The 18,220-nt window shown below is 38.3% G+C and overlaps 1 protein-coding gene across 3 annotated transcripts; it reads right to left on the reverse strand.

Moving 5' to 3' along the window:
• Window positions 1–713: 713 nt before the first annotated feature.
• Window positions 714–17,366, reverse strand: PSMD3_1 (26S proteasome non-ATPase regulatory subunit 3). Of its 3 annotated transcripts, XM_051216476.1 has the most exons (7): window positions 16,968–17,366; window positions 16,799–16,936; window positions 10,814–10,990; window positions 7,278–7,428; window positions 5,825–6,267; window positions 3,255–3,461; window positions 714–1,770 (listed from the first exon to the last, which is right to left on the reverse strand). In XM_051216476.1, the coding sequence occupies exons 1-7, from the start codon at window positions 17,277–17,279 to the stop codon at window positions 1,693–1,695; spliced, it is 1,506 nt and encodes a 501-aa protein (XP_051067067.1). In that variant the 5' UTR covers window positions 17,280–17,366; the 3' UTR covers window positions 714–1,692. The 3 variants fall into 3 exon arrangements, with proteins under 3 accessions (XP_051067067.1, XP_051067066.1, XP_051067068.1); XM_051216478.1 differs by having other exon boundaries at window positions 1,339–1,770; window positions 16,799–17,366; XM_051216477.1 differs by lacking the exons at window positions 10,814–10,990; window positions 16,799–16,936; window positions 16,968–17,366 and having other exon boundaries at window positions 3,255–3,757; window positions 5,825–8,603.
• Window positions 17,367–18,220: the final 854 nt, after the last annotated feature.

Below are 18,220 nucleotides of genomic sequence, written 5' to 3' on the forward strand. Positions count from 1 at the left end.
AGGTGTACAAAAAAAGCTGTGAGACGCATATGGAGAAATTCGAACACTTCACTTCTATCTGAAGTTTGTGCTGATGATGTCGTTCAGAAGAACGATGAAAGCTCCACGACCAAACCATCCAGCTCAGAGAACAGAACTTCATCAACATAAAATATTGTACATTTCTAGAGATTTACAAACACTTTGATATCTTATACACTCGTGGGAGACTCCATTATCATATTCAAAGTTGATCTGGATGCTTTTTAAAACATTTTGTCCGTTATCGACTAAACTGAGTAGAATAAAACATTTGGAGATTATTTTTGTCCGCTGACTTCTGTGAAAGCAGGTAAATATAGTAGACCTGAATGAGATTTCGAATTTTAGTGAATCTAAAATTAAGCCTTGAAATGCTGGAAAATACAGACAGGTTACATGCTGCTCGAAAGTAAAATGGGTCACATACTGGTGTAATTCCAAATTTTAAGTGAGAAGTGCAAATACGTACAAAATACAAATCATTCTTGACTCCCCCCCACACCAAACAAACTGAAGGCTTACAGTCATTAAAATTTTAAAGATACATTCAGTAATATGCAACAGGACTCAGTCCCTAATACTCAGTTGTATATTTAATAAATAGATTATCACCATGGTTATTTGCTTTGAACTTTTGTGTACCCTTCTTCATGGTTAAAATTACGGTTCTCTAAACTCAATTAGAAACCATTTCGCATCGAATAGGATTAATGGTAGCCATTATAATGAACGAAATCTTTTTTTACAGTTAATATAGAGAATTTATTGAGTAAAACGATGATAATCCTTATTCTACTACCGATTTTGCTGCTAACATTACCAACGTTTGTACAACTTGGCCGCTACGAACAAGCGATGTTCGGCAGCTTCATACGTTCGATTAATCTTAAATTAGAAAGTGGAACGCTCGTATATGCAGGCAACACTGTGATAACTGAGTCGCACAATAAGTGGTCATCTTAAAATATCATTTACAACGTGACACAGTCACGTTTTATGAATGGTCTAATGGCTTTCTAATTGTCGACGTTGAAGCGGTGGATTTACGGCTGTGTCGTGGAATGAAGTATAGTCTTGTATGATTAGCGTGCGTAGGATAGTTAGGACCCTTTGGATAAAACCCAGCGATAATCCTACTGTAGTTTCCTATTGTGTTGAGCACTTTAAATGAACGGTTGTCATTGGCGTTATGTACAATACTACTTTCCATTATTATTTCTATGGAATCTACTCCTATTTATTTACAATATCGTCACTTCGTTTTGTATGCATTATAATAATGTTTACTTCAATTCATAAACACAGCAACCGGTTAATCGACCATTATTATTGTAGTCATTGATGACAATATCTTGTACAATATAACTGTAATATATCTTATTTGTACTAAACAAGACATTTACGAGTAGGTTACTCTCCTCTCGATTAATAAACTACAATTAACAACAACAAAAAAAACACTAATTCCAGACAAATTTTTCAACGGTAACATGGTATGCTACAAGATTACTGGACATATATATATATATATATATATATATATATATATATATATATATATATATCACAAAAAGTATTCAATACAAAACAATTGAGTCTTAAAAAATGGATCGTGTTAGGGAATAAGTATTATTCATTGTCATTTATTATTAATGCCAACATGAATGAGATTCATGGGAATCCGTCAAATTCATCTTCAGATAGTTCCTTCGCATTTTCAAGCTCTTGTTGTTCACGTTCACGACGTTCCTTGAAAAAGCAAGATAATGTATACATTTGTATAAAACAAACAAATGAAAACAAATATTCAATTAAAAACTTCGATCAAGTAATAAATTTGAAAGCCAGTTATTTGTCCCAAATTTTGTTTATTTATTTGAACACATAAACATTAGTACGAAGGGGCACCAAATACATATGCGCCACATAAATCATTCGACTTGTGTGAGGGCTAGGATGTTGGGCAGGTGCCCAAACCGAAGCAGGTGGTTTTTTAAAAAGGCCTTCGATCTAAAGGTCTGTTCCACAAGATAGTGGAGCAACGTCAGGGGATGTAGTGCCATGGTAGCCGGTGATCAACGATAGGTTCATACGCCATTTTTTCCTTCAGGATACTGGAGCCTATGTGTACCACTGGTTTGGAATCAGGGTTTTCCAACTCCCCTAGATGGACTTTCCATGTCCACCAACCCGGTTAAAGCGCCGGATATTCGCTTTTCGTCCTCTCAGTTTCGGAAACAACATCCACTTCGCGAGAAGGTAGTGAGTAGGACTTCTCTGGCAGTGGTTGTATGAACTTAGCCACGTGAGAGCGATTCAAGAGGGAGAGCTGACTCTCCCCACTCTCAGACGTACCAGGGCATTTGTAAAGATTAAGAGCATGACAGTTCACTAACGTCATTTTCAAATATTGAATGAAAGATACTTGTAACTAGTATTGTCCAATTCATGAAAGATACAGTAAGCAACTGAATACAAGAGGACTGATCACATCGGAAATTATTGAGACATGAACTTCAAATTAGTAAACTATATTAATCAGTTTAACTGAAGTTATTGATAAAGATGAATCATGATTGAATATATATGTATATATATCTTGATGAATGAACTTATTTGCCAGACTGTTTAAGTGCAGGTTTGTTCGTTCAAATCTGATTATAGACAACGATCAGAGATCTAAAACTAACGACGTACATATGGTCTAGCTTCAACTGATTCATGATCTCAAGCACTGAAATTACTATAATATCCACAAAACCCCTTCTGATATATTTTTCTGTATGGTAAAAGATTTTCCAGTCATCTTTTTTTATCCAAATATTATACATTGAATATGAACCAGTAAATATCTATGAAGACAAAATTATGTCTCGAACGGCGAGACTATAGTTTATGGACGAACCAATCAGATTTACGTTAATAGGTCTTAGATTTTGCCGCGAAATTCATTCACCCATTTGGCTAAATAGAGTCTTGGCATTATAGTTGGTTTCAGTTTGTGATGAAAACCCCAAATCTGATTTCTAATCCTAACCATCAACTGTAAATCATAATCCTTATTCTCCAAACTGCTTTATAACCCTTATTTGGTCCTAGTTATTAGGAAGACACTCTCAAGGTCACTTTAGCGTCGCTCAAAGGTCGTCCATGAATTATAGTCTCATCCAACATACAGAGAGAAAATAATAGTAATTATTATTATTATTATTATTATTATTATTATAACTTACTTCAGCAGATTCAATATCTTTAGAGTATTGTTTCGGGGGATAACGCATTGCTTTGACCGCTTGATTATGTATGCTGAGGCAAAATTTAATACGTTGGTGAAATTGATTAAAAGGTTCACGTGTTGAATATAAATCTAACGTTTCATTTGTAGTTACATGACCTTCTTTATGATTAATTATAGCATCAATCACACCATCATGAATAGCCTATCGGAATAATTTTGTTTTGAAAAAAGAAACAAGATTGATTGAGACAGTTGATTGTAATAACCATGATAATAAGTGAAGTGTGGTAGTGGAAGTAAAATATGGCCGATCATTGATTGCGGATAAACAGACACAGACTACTGACTATTAAATATGTGATTTCCCTTCCTGACATTGATTTCTACTCTGGACTCACCGAGAGTGACTAATTGTAATTGTATTGAATAAAATATTCTCCAGTGTTACTATGGTCCTCTATTCTGGGTAGTGAGTTCTAGTTCTGATATAATGTGATTCTTGAGATAAATAGTTTAAACATCCGTTATATCAACAATAATCATAGTGGTAATAATTATTATTATTGTAGAAAAGAAGCATAAAGAAGAAATAAATCAGTGAGAAAGTCAAAATATTCCAGTTACCAGTCACTGTTATAGATCTCTTAAGGATTTTTTCTTGTGGAATATAAAAAAATAATGGTATATGTCAGCTTGACGTTTTCTATTCACAAACTGACATGATAAGTCAATGATCAAGTTTAAATCAGATTCATTGAAATGAAGTCATTTAACGAGCGGGTTAATATCTGACATTGTACTGAAATGAAAGTCACCAACATAATTCGCGTGTAAAAAATATATCAAACTGTGGTACATCTCCCAAAAGAATAGTATTTATTTGGTCATTAGCTATTGTACACCCACCAGGAAAAGATTCGGAAGATGAAACTATAGGGGACAAATATTTTTCCAATTCATTATATTCCGATATAATTAATAAAGTGACGTCGAATGCATAAAATGGATAACGAATGTGAATTCCTTCGAGGTTTTGTTTTATTTAAACGAATGTGCAGTGATTTAAACTTATAAATCTAATAAAAACCCGAACTTTCAAAATGGAGAAGACTACATATTTGACATAATTATACATTTGATGCATTACATATATCCACATGTCTTATGGTGGAAGGTATCGAGTTTTTTATGTGACTGTGTTAACGGCGACAGCTCTTAACTACACTTCAATACTACAACTTCCTTCTATCCTAGCTCTGCTATGACAAAGTATAAACCTTACAAAGAAGATTTACTTAATAAAAACCACGGGAAGTTAAGTCGCAATCGAATTAATCACGCTCCGTGATTACGAGTTGAAGATGTCAAACGAAAAATTGTTAAACAATTAATACAACTGGATATTATAGTGGAAAAACCACATCAATTTAACTGATACTACGAAAGTCAGCATTCAGATCTTAACTGATTGGGGGAGTGAATGACCTACAAACTTATTCCTTCCAACCGCCTATGACATGTTTACGTTGTGTCAATATTTTGTACGTAAGTATGGTACTTTATTATATAAAAAGAAATTCTCCTGGAATTTCAATTAAAAAGCCTTTTATGTAAAAACGGAACTTCTCAACTTAGTTGGCAGCCAGGGGAGAGGGTTGAATGAGTCTTTTTAACCTTTTCGGAGTACGAGTTGTGAGGTAGTTTAGCTAGTGCATAAAAGTTTCACCAAATATTTTATTTATCCTATTCTTGAGGACCAAGATTCACCCAAATTTTTAAATTTTGGAGAGGTGATCCAGTGTTTACATCACCCGACCGAATCTACCGAGTAGATTACAAATTTGAATCAACCTCCTCTTCTGTACTGAATACTCAGACAGTATCACAAAACTTCAAGTAACAAATGAGTATGAATCAGTGGCTATTACACGAAAAGTGTGGGACAGAAAGGATATACAAATCCTAACATTGATTGAGTACGAATCGTAAAACCGACAAGGTATGAAGACTATAATTTTGGAAATTACCCAAAATTCAGTAAGCATTCAGCAAAAATTCTTTTTTTAAACGTGATAAATATAATAAACAAACCAAGTAGACAAATATAATTGTCTTTTCTGGTCACCAACTATTAGGACACCGACATGCATACCCATCATTTCTATCGCTTGGCAGAATTTTTTTAATGTGAAGTTGTGGTATCCACTAGGATTTATATTAATACTGTGCTATATTATTACACCCATCTACTTACAATTACGATCTAGTGGCAACACGTAATAGTAATATTGATGATGATAACAATAAGTTATAACATTTTCCCCTCCCTACCTACTGCGATCAATCGCTCGGTTCATAATAGATAATGAGAACTTTGTTTGATTAAGTATAGTAATTCATATTTCATTTGAATCCAAAAACTGCTAGAGTTTGTAGATACGATATTTACGAATGGCTCAGCTGAAACCCGACATTTACGATGAACCATAATGATATATTGTTGTCTTTGCAAAAACGAGCAAAGGGAAATTAGATTTTATTGATAACATATTTTAGGGTACTTACCTTTGCAACTATGTATTCTGCGTCTTCGACACTATCCAATTGGAGTTTTTTGGCGATATCTACTAGAGAAATTCTAGAATAACTTAAGGATATTCGTCGAACACCGGTTTTAATGACATTATGACGTAATCGAATAATTAGTGTATACATTTTGTCAGCTGAAAACTGAGCTCCATGAACTCGAAGGGTATCGTTAAATCGAGATAAATCTCCTGCATGAATTGCTTGAGTCAGCTGGAAATATGGTTGTAGAGCAGCTTTAAATGTCGTTTGACGAAATATAGAACGATCTGGCTGTTCACCTAGTAATAATTCTACAACTGTATTTAATTTGTGCAAGGTTTGCTTAAAACCAATGGCTGTGTGTTGAGGAGCTTTACGCAAAGCAGAAACCAGATGTTCATGAGCTGATGAATAGTCTAATTGTATTGCCTTGATTCTACCTAGTAAAATGGACATATATACTGAAGTGACTACATTTCCTAGTATGTATAACAAAAAAATTCATCAGATATTTTCTTAAAAAGATTTACCGACTTTTTATACGATAAGCATCAACAATAAGATATCTATACACGTAGTGAGAAGATGGTTATTAAATACTGAGCATGTTTTAAGCACATGAGCATCTTTCGATTGGGATTGACGTAGTTTAGTACACGTTGGCTTAGTAGTTAAAGTACTTCGCTTTCAGTCAACAGGTCACAAGTTTAAACACACTCAACTTTATGCACCCTAGTAGCAGCATACAACTTACATGTAAAATACCTTGAGGGTATTATCTGAGATAGCTAATCCTTTTAGGTTACGTAAACAAATCTTCTCTATGGCTATAGAAGAAACAATTGATATACCACTCAGTTGTTATTAGAAACTATTTTTGTTCTCGATGAAAATGTGATTTGTAAAATTATTTATCAGAATTTAGTTGAATACTAATGGTATGGCATTTAACAACAGGAGAGTGCAACATTAGATCCAATAAGACTAGAATTTAATGAGAGAGTATTCACAAAACAACAATATGTGGAAATACTATTCACAACTTTAAGTCGGTATGATTACAGTAGATCATATGGAATCAGCACAATGGTTGACAGCTAGACAATATAATCTTGAGCACATATGACAACTGTTGAATTTGTAGGAGTAAAATCCTGGAGATAACAACGTTAAGCCTTCTTAGTGTAAAGGAAAAACAAGAGGGGTAAATTTCATGGCAATAAAAGCTATAAGCAAACAAGTATTCGAAGTCACAGAAGTTCAAACTGTCCAAGGTTCTCTGTAAGACAAACACTTTACTTTTTCAATAAGTAAAGCAGTATTAGTTAAGTAAAACAAACAGGTTAAAAGAACCCTGATTAGCAACTAAATAAAGATTTATAGTAACATTATACAATGTAAAATAATAACTCAGACAAAAAGCACATAAACATTAGGATGATTAACTTACCTAAATAATACAAATATCTAGCCCATTCGTTATTTGGCGCACTTTCTGGGAATACTACACGTGAGACAAGCTTATGTGCTTGTTCATGCAATTGATAATGCAAATAGTTGCGCAACAATAAGTTAATTAGCACAGCTTTAGTATCAAAATTCTAAATAGAAATTATCACCATAGGAAATCATAACTAAATGATATTACATACAAGTAACATGCTGATAGTGACAGACATACATAATGAAACAACCCAACAAAATTTAGTGGCAGATACTTTTTTAAGAATAGTAATTAGACAAACGCTATATAAAATGTGAATAAGACGACACATCCCCTTCAAATCATAATTAGAAATATCACCAACTTGAATAATTTATGGAACTGTAAGGACATGATATATATATATATATAGTGAGTCTGAGCAGAATACGGACCAAATAAATGAGAAAACAAGGAAATTGTTAGCAAATGTTTATTACTTATTTATTTGATACAAATCAAGCATATTGAATACCTCGAGACAAACTACGTACACGAAGAAATAGAACTGAGTTGACTCAAAAAAGCAACTCTAATTAATACTAACCTTGAGGTGTCAGTAATTAATTAGTTATTATTATTCCAGCTTAGAAACCAATCTATGGCTTAGTGGTCAAAGCATTCGACTTCCAATCTCAGGTTTGAACTCCATTCAACATAATTAGGCTTGAAAAACAGGGCAGTATTTCTAGTTCACATACTTAGAGTGTGCCTTAAATCCAGATACAGGTATCTGTACCTGGTAAACAAACTGTTAACATTAAACCAAGCACAAATTCCTGTATTTCATGTCGAGCCACAATGTTCCTGTTCGGTGAAGTTGAAAAAGCCATAGGAAATCTGAAACGAGGGAGAGCAGCAGGCTCTGACAGGTTTACTCCTGAGATTTTTAAGGATGGTGGTCCAGTATTAGCAATGAGATTAACCGAGGTCTTAGGTAGAATTTGGGAACTGGACGTAATCCCATCTGACTGGTCTCAATCACTGATTGTGCCAGTCTATAAGAAAGGACAAAAGTCCTCTTGCGACAATCACAGAGGAATCAGTTTGACTAATATAGTGTCTAAAATATTAGCCTCAACAATACTTCGACGCCTAACTAAAGCTCATGAAGAGCAGATTAGAGAAAACCAGGCTGGTGTTCGACCTGGACATGGTTGTATAGATCAGATATTCACACTACGTCAGGTTCTAGAACACAGACACACATTCAGACGCCCCACAATGGTAGTATTTCTCGACCTTAAGGCGGCATTCGACTCTGTTGATCGTGAGGTTCTATGGCAGTGTTTGTCACTGAAAGGAGTACCAAAAAAGTACATTAACCTTATGAAGGCTCTCTACTCGAACACAACTGGTAGAGTGAGAGCTTATGGCGAACTGTCATCAGAATTGATTACCTCAAGTGGTGTTCGTCAGGGCTGTCCACTCTCCCCATTCTTGTTCAACTTTGTGGTCGATGTACTTTTAAAGATAACACTCTCCTCATCTAAATTTCCAGGGGTTGAACATCCACCGGGAGGTTCACTTGTTGACTTAGAATATGCTGATGACAGTTTTATTTGGTGAAGACGCTGACAAAATGCAGAGTCTTCTGACCACTCTAAGCAACAATGCAAGCATGTTCGGGATGCGATTCTCTCCCTCGAAATGCAAAATGTTGCTTCAGGATTGGGTTACATCGACACCCGAATTAATGATAGGGAGTGAAGTAGTTGAGCGTGTCGACCGCTTCACTTATCTTGGAAGTTTCATCAGCCCTTGTGGTCTGGTGTGTGACGAAATCTCAGCACGGATACAGAAGGCTCGACTAGCTTTTGCCAATTTGCGTCATTTATGGCGTAGGCAAGATATCCGTCTACCAACCAAAGGACGTGTTTACTGCGCAGCAGTTCGTCCCGTCCTACTTTATGGCAGTGAAACATGGCCGGTAAGAGTAGAGGATATTCGTAGGTTACTAGTATTCGATCATAGGTGTCTTCGAAATATTGCTCGTATATCCTGGGACCATCGAGTAAGTAATGCAGCTGTTAGGAAACGGGTACTAGGTAAGGATGGCAAATCAATTGATGAAGTACTGAAACTTCATCAGTTGAGATGGCTGGGACACGTGTTACGTATGCCCAACGACCGACTACCTCGACGTGCTATGTTCAGTGGTATAGGAGTAGGTTGGAAGAAAGCTAGGGGAGGCCAGACCAAAACATGGAACAAGTCCATGAAGTCACTGACAATTGGACTGAGTCATGTTGGTAGGTGTAGACTACCTGGTTGGGGACCACGAGATGATAGCAACCGATGGTTAGAGACCCTGAATGACATGGCTCAAAATCGTTTGCAATGGCGCAGGTGCATCCACTCTTTGTGTTCTCCCAAATTCTAATCTTCTGAATTCTTCATGTCCCTTTTTTCCTCTTTCCAAATTTATTTCACTGGATTATACTCTTTAAATAACATCTTCAAACCCTAATCTTCCCGATTACTGCTTATACTCTTGCTACCTCTACCACTACGGGATTTGAATCGACAACTGCATCTCTGTGCTAAGGTGGTGTGGCAACTCGAACTGATGTACGTACGTACGAAGTTCTACGTTGTTACTGACTGACTGACTGATATTATAGATGATATTCCTCAACTATCCATATTGAATTAAATGGAATAGAGTTCAAACCAGCGATTCAGAAGTTGAAACCTAGATAGCCCAACCACTAACTCATTTGACCATAACAAAAATTAATCTCCTGATGCTGGGAGTGCATAATGTATTAGCAGTCAATCTCCTCAATTCTATACGTAGAGGTTTGTGTTATAGATTTAGGGTGTTTATGCATGGAAGTATAAATTTATATGAGTGTAACATGCGCATTTATAAGGACGATTCGCCTCATCAGTAGTAGGTATATATTGTAGATTAATGCTCCTTTCGAAATTCAAATCCGTCTTAATCAGTCAAAACCACACGTATGAATACTAATCAATCTGGTTTATTCCAAACATTATTCAACAAACCACTATTTATCATTGCTATCTTGAATCATGTTTCTTTAAACGGTGTGTTGATAAGATAATTGAAAATATTGAGATAAGGGTTTCATATAATAAATGTACTACGTTTCACATTTTAATCAATTGCCGACATACCAGATATCTAAAGTCTAAAAACCAGAGTAGGTGTATCACATAACAGATAGAAGTGTGCATTTGATCAGCTTGAACGAGTGAATATATAATTACCACACGACATGACAGATAGTGAGAATGCTTTCTTATTTTAAGTCCGATATCTTCGTAGGTGTGTAAATGACTTGTAAAACCCATGAAATTATTGGTAAACTGTTAACCTAGTGATTGGATTGAAACAGTGGATAACTACTACATCACTTATTTTATTCATCCCTTGACTATGCTTACAACTGCACTATTTTCTGTCTCTCTACGGTTATTGAAAAACAAAAAGTGTAACTTTGTATGGTGACAATAAAATTTTACAAAACACTTACTGATCTAAGAGTAGCAGTTGATAAACGAGCATGGAAAAATGATCGTACAGAATCCAGGCGTCCAACAAGTTCGTAGCTACGACTGTGATAATAATAACACCGACTTGCAAGGAGTGCCATAGAGCGTCGACCAGTGGCACTTAAACGATCCATTAGGAGGTTGGAACATTTGCATGCCTAGCAGAAATGTAATGCAAATTAATGTTACTGCAATGAAATTTAGTATACAATAGACTCGTATAAAAATCGCACTGTACTGAAACACACGGCGAGACACTAGATCCTGTTTCTTAACAACAGTTCTCACGTACATCTTTTGGTAGGCTGACAAAGTCTTAAATCTAGATCAATGATGTTTAGTTAGAATGCTAGCTGCCAGGGAAGTCCTACTCATCGCCTTCTCGCGAAGGGGGCGTTGTTTACGAAATTGAGAGGACAAAAAGCGGATGACCGGCGCTTTAACCGGGTTAGTGGACATGGAAAGTCCACCTACGGGAGTTGGAAAACCCTGATTCCAAACCAATGGTGCACATGGACTCCAGTATCCTGAAGGAAAAAATGGTGTATGAACCAATCGTTGGTCACCGGCTACCATGGGATTGCATCTCCTTACGATGCTCCACTGCCTTGTGGATCAGACCTTTAGGTTGAAGGCTCCGGGTGTGGCCCCCTAAGAAAACCACCTGCTTCGGTTTGGGCACCCGGGCAGTATCACAGTCCACACACGAATGATGAACTCTTTATGTCTATGGAAACTACTTTTCTCGCTTCGAAAATCAATCAATTGGTTCAAATTATTATCATTACAATTATTGTCATTATTAATACTAATATTATTATTACTATTATTGTCATTATTATTATTATTTACTGCGTCATTATTCGCCCTCTTTTATACTTATACAGCGGCTCGTCTTTGGTGGAAATTCTACTGTATCTAAACGTTCTCGAGTCACTGTCCGGTTGAAAATTGTATGTTACCACCGAATATGAGTACTGAAGCAGTTTTTATGAAACCACGTGCAACATTCAAACTGGCTGCCTTCAACATTCGCACATTTATGCAGGTCGGACAACAGATAGGGCTGGCTATGTCTTTAGAAAGTCTTAATATTGATGTTTGTTGTCTATCCGAGACCCGTATTCAAAACTCTGGCGAAGTACTACAAATTCACTCTCCATCTGTCGCTTCAAAAAGTTTGTTTTACATGCGCTTATCCGGGGACCCTGTAGCATCTTCGTCTGGTGTTGCTGGCGTTGGTGTCGCACTAAGCGCTAGAGCTGAGGCAGCACTAGTCGATTGGTCCCCATTAACAGTCGGTTATGTGCTGTTAGATTAGAGAGTTCCATCAAAGTGAGAAGAAATCGGCGTGAGAAACTATGTCTCTTCGTCATCTCCGCCTATGCCCCAACAGATTGCAGCCCGGATGTAATCAAGGATGAGTTTTACCACCAGTTATCTGTTCTTCTCCAGAAAGTGCGTTCGACAGATATTGTAGTACTAGCCGGAGACTTGAATGCTCAGGTCGGGCATCTAGGCACAGAAGAGGGTCGTTTAGGTGGCCGATGGGGACTCGTTGGTCGCAGGTCAGATAACGGGGATCGTCTACTGCAACTGTGCACAGACCACAACCTGTTTCTGGCTAGCACTAACTTTCGGCACAGTTATCACCGATGTGCCACCTGGCGTCCTCCCTCTGCATCTCAAGCCTGGACTCAGATTGATCACATCGCGATCAGCTACCACTGGCGTGGTTATGTACAAGGCTGCCACTCCTTCTGGAGTACCTATCTGGACTCTGACCTTACCTTTCAGTGGACAACGAAGTGACCGCCATCAACGGATTGATGTCAGCAAGCTGGTTGCAACTTCTGTTGCTAGTAAGTATCGAACCGAGCTAGCTTCTAGGCTAGCTACCATTCCACCGAAAAGTATAGATGAGCGTTGGTTGCAATTGCATGACGCCATGAAAATGGCGGGTACAGTCAGTTGTGGGTTTGCGAAACGTCCCGCTTTTAAGCACTGGGTTTCTTCTGGTTCCTTACAACTCATTGAAGCCCGTCGGTCTACTCCGGGTGACCGTGAGTTTGACCACAAACGAAGGTTGTTACGTAGTGAAATTGTGCAAAGCTTGCGTAAGGACCGAGAAGCCTGGTGGTCGGAGCGTGCTAATGAGTTGGAAGCAGCAGCTGCATCTGGTAACTACCGGAAGCTCTTCCAACTCATCCGAGCCACTGGCAGCAAGAAGTCTGGTGTGAGTGAAACAATCTGCGAGGATGATGAGATGCCAATCACTAACATCCATCGACATCTTGGACGATGGGCAGAATTTTTCGAAGGCCAGTTCAACTGGCCTGCTGCTCCGGCAACATCGGTCAGACTGTCCTGCCCTCCATGACCGGTGACGACTGATCCACCAAATGAGGCGGAAGTCTGCAAGGAACTCCAACTCTTGAAGCGCTACAAATCACCTGGCCTAGATGACTTACCTCCGGCTCTTTTCAAAGATGGTGGTGACTTTTTGACTAAGGAATTGACGACGTTGTTTACAAGGGTTTGGGAACTAGAGAGTGTACCAACGTCATGGAATGAGTCGATAGTTGTCCCTATCTTTAAAAATGGTTCACGTCGTTCCTGTAACAACTATTGGGGGATAAGTCTACTTCCGATTGCGTCCAAGCTATTGGCTTCCGTCATACTTCGTAGGTTGTTTAAAACCCGAGAAAGATTGACTCGCGAGGAGCAGGCTGGGTTTCGTTCTGGTCGAGGATGTATTGATCATATCTTCACCCTCCGCCAAATGTTAGAACACCGCCATACTTTCCAAAGGCCAACAATCTTAGTGTTTCTTGACATCAGGGCTGCATTCGATTCGTTGGATAGGACTGTTCTCTGGGATTGTCTATTGAAGAAGGGTGTGCCTGAGAAGTTTATTAACATCCTAAAAGCCCTATATAAAAACACCTCAGGCAGAGTGAGGGCATACAACCACCTCTCTCCATTGTTCCATTCGAGCAGTGTGGTTAGACAGGGTTGCCCAATCTCACCATTCCTCTTCAACTTTGCCATCGATGACATTCTGGAAACAGCTCTGATGAATGTAAGTAATGGTGGTGTGGATCTGTTGCCTGGAGAAAGACTTCTCGACCTTGAGTATGCGGACGATATTGTCTTACTGTGCGATAATGCCCAAGGCATGCAATCCGCACTTAATCAGTTGACAATCAGTGTCCGTAGGTATGGTATGTGCTTTGCACCTTCGAAGTGCAAAGTACTTCTACAAGACTGGCAGGATTCCAATCCTGTACTCACCCTGGATGGTGAGCAGATAGACGTAGTCGAGAAGTTCGTGTATCTGGGTAGCTGCATAAGTGCTGGTGGTGGCGTGAGTGATGAGATCAATGCACGTATAGTGAAAGCCAGAGCGGCTTATGCCAATCTGGGCCACCTTTGGCGCCTTCGTGATGTTAGTCTGGCCGTAAAAGGTCGGATCTACAACGCGTCGGTGAGAGCAGTTTTGCTCTATGCTTGTGAAACCTGGTCACTCCGAGTTGAGGACGTTAGACAACTCTCTGTGTTTGATCATCACTGTCTCCGAAGGATTGCTGACATCCAGTGGCAACACCATGTTAGTAATGCAGAGGTTCGGCATCGTGTGTTCGGACACAGACGCGATAATGCAATTGGTGTCACCATCTTGAAACACCGATTTCGGTGGCTTGGACATGTTCTCCGAATGTCGTCCCAGAGAATTCCACGTCGTGCATTATTTGCCGACTCTGGGACTGGTTGGAAGAAGCGGAGAGGTGGTCAGTGCATGACATGGTGTCGTGGCATGAAAGAAAGCTCCAAAGGGCTGGCTTGTGTCGGTCCTTCACGACTCCCTGGTTGGGGTCTGAGAGATGGTGCTACACAGTGGCTAGAGACGTTATCAGATATGGCTCAGAATAGAAGCCAGTGGCGATCCTGCTGTAACCTTCTTTTACTTTCTTCATAAAAAGTGGTTCTGTCTCCCTTACCTGAAAGATTTCTTCTGATTGTACCTTTCCGTTCCCTCATTTCTACCATACTACGTTACACCAATCTCCTCGTTATTGTTCTCTTTTTTTGCGCTCCTCAGCTTTTTTTTCTATTTCTCTTCGAATTCTCATTGTTTTGTGTGGCGCATATATATTGGCGCTCTCTTGTACCAATATTCATGTGTTCAAATAAATAAATAAATAAGGATTGTCAACATCCAGTAGCAACACTATGCTGACAATACTGAAGTCCGGCAATATGTATTCAGGCACAGTGACAATGATTCAGTTAGTGCAACTATCTTGAAACATCGACTTAGGTGACTTGGTCACGTGGTCCCAGTGTCTTCCACACTATACATTATTTGTGGATGCTAGGATTGGGTGAGAAGAGCAGATAGGTGTCAAGTTTTTTGTATATACGATTTATTTATTTGGACACATAAATATTGGTACAAAGTAGCACCGAGTACAAATGCGCTACACAAGTCACTTGATTTTTGTATGGGTTGTAATACATCCCGGGCACCCAGACCGACAGATGTATAGGACTGAAATCTGTCAGTCCATTACGACTTACAAAGATTCCACTTCTTGCTCCTGACTATAACTAGATCCTTTAGCTTTCAAGCGTACAAACAACTATCGACTGAAATCCAATCAACTAGTGCCGCTTTTGCTCTAATGTTCAACGAAACAACGCTATTGTACCGGAATCTGACCAAATGATTACAAAAGAATTTATCAAATTCTTGTTTGTATGCTCAGGTATGAGCTAACGGTTTATGTGAGAACCATCTGTACTTGGGCAGAGGCCTGTAGTTCGAATGAAAATTTGATACAGTGTCTTTAAATTAGCACAAGTAAAACATACTTCTCATACTTGAGACTAAAGGAATTTTAGATGAAATATAGAGCCAAAAATTATAGTAACATAAAAGAGAGCATAAGCCATACAGAAAGGTAGCAATAAATGATTAAGTGGTACGAAATAAGTCTATTAAAAGATTTACTGATTTGTGACGATTGCCGCATAAGACAGTTACGTCAACCTCTGAGAAGCTGTTTACGATAAGCGAGGTATATTGAATACTTTCTTCGTCAGTCAATACTCCATATTAGTAATAATATCCGAGATTCTTTACCTATTACTTCACAATATCATTATTTTAAATTGATCATGTATTCTGATGTTTCGTCTCACTGAAATCTTACATAAATAGTAAGTACAGTAAGCCTGAAACCACCGAACAAAGTTATCGAAATAATGTTGTATTAGTAGGAATATAAATAATTGAAGTAAATCGTCAAAAGCAATCTAGACACAGTAAGAAAAATGTACTTTCGCAGACGAAGCGTAGAAAGCCCCAAGCTAGTGTGGTTCATTATGAAGTCATTTTGACCTATTATTGATATACAAACTCCCTACACGCGAGTTTGAACGTTTACTTGGATGAAAAGTCAAGAGTGAGTAGGAATCCTATAGTGCTTAACTGAGTCGAGAATATATAACGAATTCGTCCATGAATACACATGTTCTTTGTAACACTAAGCCACAACGTAAACCAATGGCATATGTTCATTTCTTTAGAATGTAAGGTTAAATCTTGGGTTCAACCACATAATTTGAAATACGGACACAATACAGCGAGATTTTGATAATATTTGGTGAGACCAATTGCGTCATTAAAATATCTTTTCTAATTCTTTATGAACTGGTTGATTCACGTAACTAGGACAAAGAACTTACAGCTGTATTGAAAGGCTTAGTCATACCATGTTTGCAGAAAAATTACTTCCAGCAAGCCATATATTTAGCTCACGTTTTGTCCTAATCTAATAAACATGAGTTGAAATTGGGCACTTTGCAATGTGTGAAAATGCAGGTGAAACTATGCAGACCTTAAGTTTAATGAATAAAATTACGAACCGTGAAGAGTATCATGAAATGTTGGGTAAATTTACCTCTTCTAAGTGGTTTTCATCAATCAAAAACATTACAAGTAGGAGGTGCAAGTATACTTCTACCTCAGGTATTAATGGGGTGTTAAGCTTTCCAGCACGAGGACGGAACGACGATAACGGACAATCAGTGTCCATTGCCTAAAACTTAGTAGTGAAACTGAGAACAAACCTCAGGGAGAAACTCCAAAAAATAAGTCTTTTGTGGGGAAGGATTTGGGAAATAACCTTGCATTAAGCCTCTCAAAATATTACAATTGAGTCGTCGACGAACGCCAGACAGGCCACGCACAACCCTTGTCATATAATATATCTCTTTGGTCATTACAGATTTTTCGATATATCGGATCTGATCACGGATATCTTCTAGTAATAACTCATCTGCATCCTTCAGGTTTTCACTGGGTGACCCATCCATTAACTTATCCGAAGCCGCTAGGGGACCCATATCATTCTCAGGAAGTTGTTGAGTCCCACTTTTCATTTCCTGTTGGTTTGCTAAGTCAGCTGTAGCGCCACTATCGTCTACCCGCTCTAAAGCTGCAGGTCAATGGTAGTTCCAATATATTACCCAATATCCAATATTCTTATAACGACTTTGTACAAAACGATTCATTTATTTGCACCGGCTCCTTGCTTTCTAGACACAATTAAGGGCAATTTATAATTTTTGCTGGACGGTAGTCTAACCTCTCGACTGTGCTAATTTTACTCAGATTGGTAGTTACTTGTGGGTTTGTACATCCTTCAATCTGAGTGATCACGTCATTTGTAAAGCACTAAAGTTTATAGGAACAGTATGTATTACATTACCACGCAAGAGATTGATTAGTTGCAACATGAAAAATAGATGAGCGAAAATTCGGATATTAGATGACGATTTCAAGAGCTAAATAAATATATTATTGGTTAATTAATTAGAATTTCAGGTAGTGTGCGACCGAAGTGTAAGAGTAAAAGGAGCGACGGAGATTATTATGGGCGTGATAGGTCCAAACTAGTGGTATGTGGACAAGGCTGTTTACTCTCTACCTTTCTCTCCTGGTGGTCAAGTGGATGATCAAGACCACCACATCTAAGGGGAAGCACGGAGTATGACGAACATCATGGATGTAACTAGACCATTTGGACTTAGAAGATGACCTAGCCCTTCCATCCTACACACACGAACAAATTCAGGTGACGATGGCCAGTCTAGAGGTAGCCTATGAAGCAGTGGGTCTCAACATACACAACGGGTGAAGCACGATCCTCAAGTACAACACGGATAACACCAACCCAATCACACTTGATAGAGAAGCTCTGGAAGAGCCGAAATCTTTCACGTACCCAGTCAGTATCGTTGGTAAACAAGGAGGATATGATGCAGACGTAAACATGGGGATCGGCAAGCAAGGGCGGTATTCCCACAGTTGAAGAACATAA

This window comes from Schistosoma haematobium, chromosome 4 (assembly GCF_000699445.3).
Source record: "Schistosoma haematobium chromosome 4, whole genome shotgun sequence".
In the NCBI taxonomy this organism is placed as follows: Eukaryota; Metazoa; Platyhelminthes; class Trematoda; order Strigeidida; family Schistosomatidae; genus Schistosoma; species Schistosoma haematobium.

What these genes read in the sequence shown, in the direction of transcription:
- PSMD3_1 (XM_051216476.1), bottom strand. Translation starts at nt 17,279, where the DNA reads ATGAAAAGTGGGACTCAACAACTTCCTGAGAATGATATGGGTCCCCTA. An exon ending in TAGATATTTGTATTATTTAG is followed by an intron (nt 6,268 to 7,277) that starts GTAAGTTAATCA and finishes CCATTTTACTAG; the next exon opens with GTAGAATCAAGGCAATACAA. An exon ending in CAGAATACATAGTTGCAAAG is followed by an intron (nt 3,462 to 5,824) that starts GTAAGTACCCTA and finishes TTATTCCGATAG; the next exon opens with GCTATTCATGATGGTGTGAT.